The sequence below is a fragment of the Drosophila guanche genome, unplaced genomic scaffold, assembly GCF_900245975.1.
Source record: "Drosophila guanche unplaced genomic scaffold, DGUA_6, whole genome shotgun sequence".
In the NCBI taxonomy this organism is placed as follows: domain Eukaryota; kingdom Metazoa; phylum Arthropoda; class Insecta; order Diptera; family Drosophilidae; genus Drosophila; species Drosophila guanche.
In genome coordinates this window covers 1-1,342 of record NW_022998162.1, presented here as the reverse complement: position 1 = coordinate 1,342, position 1,342 = coordinate 1, and the positions used below count along the sequence as shown (strand labels likewise).

At 38.0% G+C, this 1,342-nt stretch overlaps 1 protein-coding gene across 1 annotated transcript; it reads left to right on the top strand.

Annotated features, from left to right (window-relative positions):
- Positions 1-8: 8 nt before the first annotated feature.
- On the top strand, positions 9-782 carry LOC117591739. The gene is made up of 2 exons (XM_034285050.1): positions 9-78; positions 160-782. Exons 1-2 carry the CDS (start codon positions 74-76, stop codon positions 485-487), a joined length of 333 nt encoding a protein of 110 aa, XP_034140941.1. The 5' UTR covers positions 9-73; the 3' UTR covers positions 488-782.
- Positions 783-1,342: the final 560 nt, after the last annotated feature.

Genomic DNA, 1,342 nt, shown 5'->3' with positions numbered 1-1,342 from the left:
TTAAAGTCCATACGTTGGGACTTACCCAGCTGATATCTTTAACAATGGGCATGCTGAATGCTGTCATGATTTTATGGTGTAAGTATGGATACCTATACCTATACCTATACCTATACCTATCCCTTGGATGTTGTTTCTTATTGGTGGTGTTGCTTGCAGGTGCCATGCTGATGGTGGCGCAACCAGGGAAGGGCCAGGGTCAGGGCCAGGGTACGTGGTAGTCAAAGATACGGGATCGTGGATGAGTGAAGAAACTGACGGAACCACCATGGCCATGCCAACAGGCAGTCCAGATGAGGATTACAACATTTTTGGCGTTACCGAAGCAGCACCTAAAGGCAGATTGACAGCATTGAAGGACGAACTGGAGACATTTGGAGACGAGCCCAAGGAAGTCATTGGAAAGGAAGGCACCGGCACCGCACCTGTGCTCACCTGTCCCGTTCGCCAAGAGCCTCATGGCAATCGCAAAGGCGATCAAATTTGATCATTTAGGTTTCTAGATATAAGTAGATAATAGCGAGTAGGATATTAGGTTGATAGGTAGCTAAGACTAAGACTTCGACATGTTCTTGGGGGTCACATCCAAATTTGTAGGTTTTTCTAAATCAATTTTAAGTTTGAAATTTTAAATTTGAAATTTACTATTTTAAGGCAATTAGTTGTAGTTTTGGGTTTAGTTGAATTGAAATGAAGTTAGCTTCTGGGAATGTTAAATTGTTGAATGTTAAATGCCTTTTGGTTTTTTTGTATCAAAAATAGTTGAATGCCAAAAAAAAAGAGACTTGAGACTTGTAAACTTGTAAACTTGTAAGAGATAAGTTCTAGAACTAACAAAATAATATTAAAATCAAATTACGCATTCAACTTCAAAACGAGAACGAGAACGAGAACTTAATAAGTGGAAGAACGATTTAGTTTTCGAATCAATTCAAATGAAACAACAATCTGTGGCATTTTCTGATTTGATGTTGCTTAAAAATGTTTTTGTTTTTGCAGAATACTTTCAGGCTTCCCTTCCGCGTTGATCGTAGAGCGATCGCCACATGATTTCCATGCCTACAAATAATCCCAATAAATATACAATTCCTATGGGGAATGGTCTTCACATTATTATGCACTTTATTTTGAATGCCTCTCTCTCTCTCACTCACGCTCAATACAATCAATCAATCAATCAATCAATCAATAAACAAACAGGCTGTGGGTGTTGTATTCTTTACATTCACAATAATTGTTTCGTTTATTATTACTTTAGTTAGTTAATAGTTAGAGTTCTCAATAGAAATAGTGGCTGCTGCTGCTGCTGCTGCTGCAGTCATTTATTTATTTCTTTATTTAT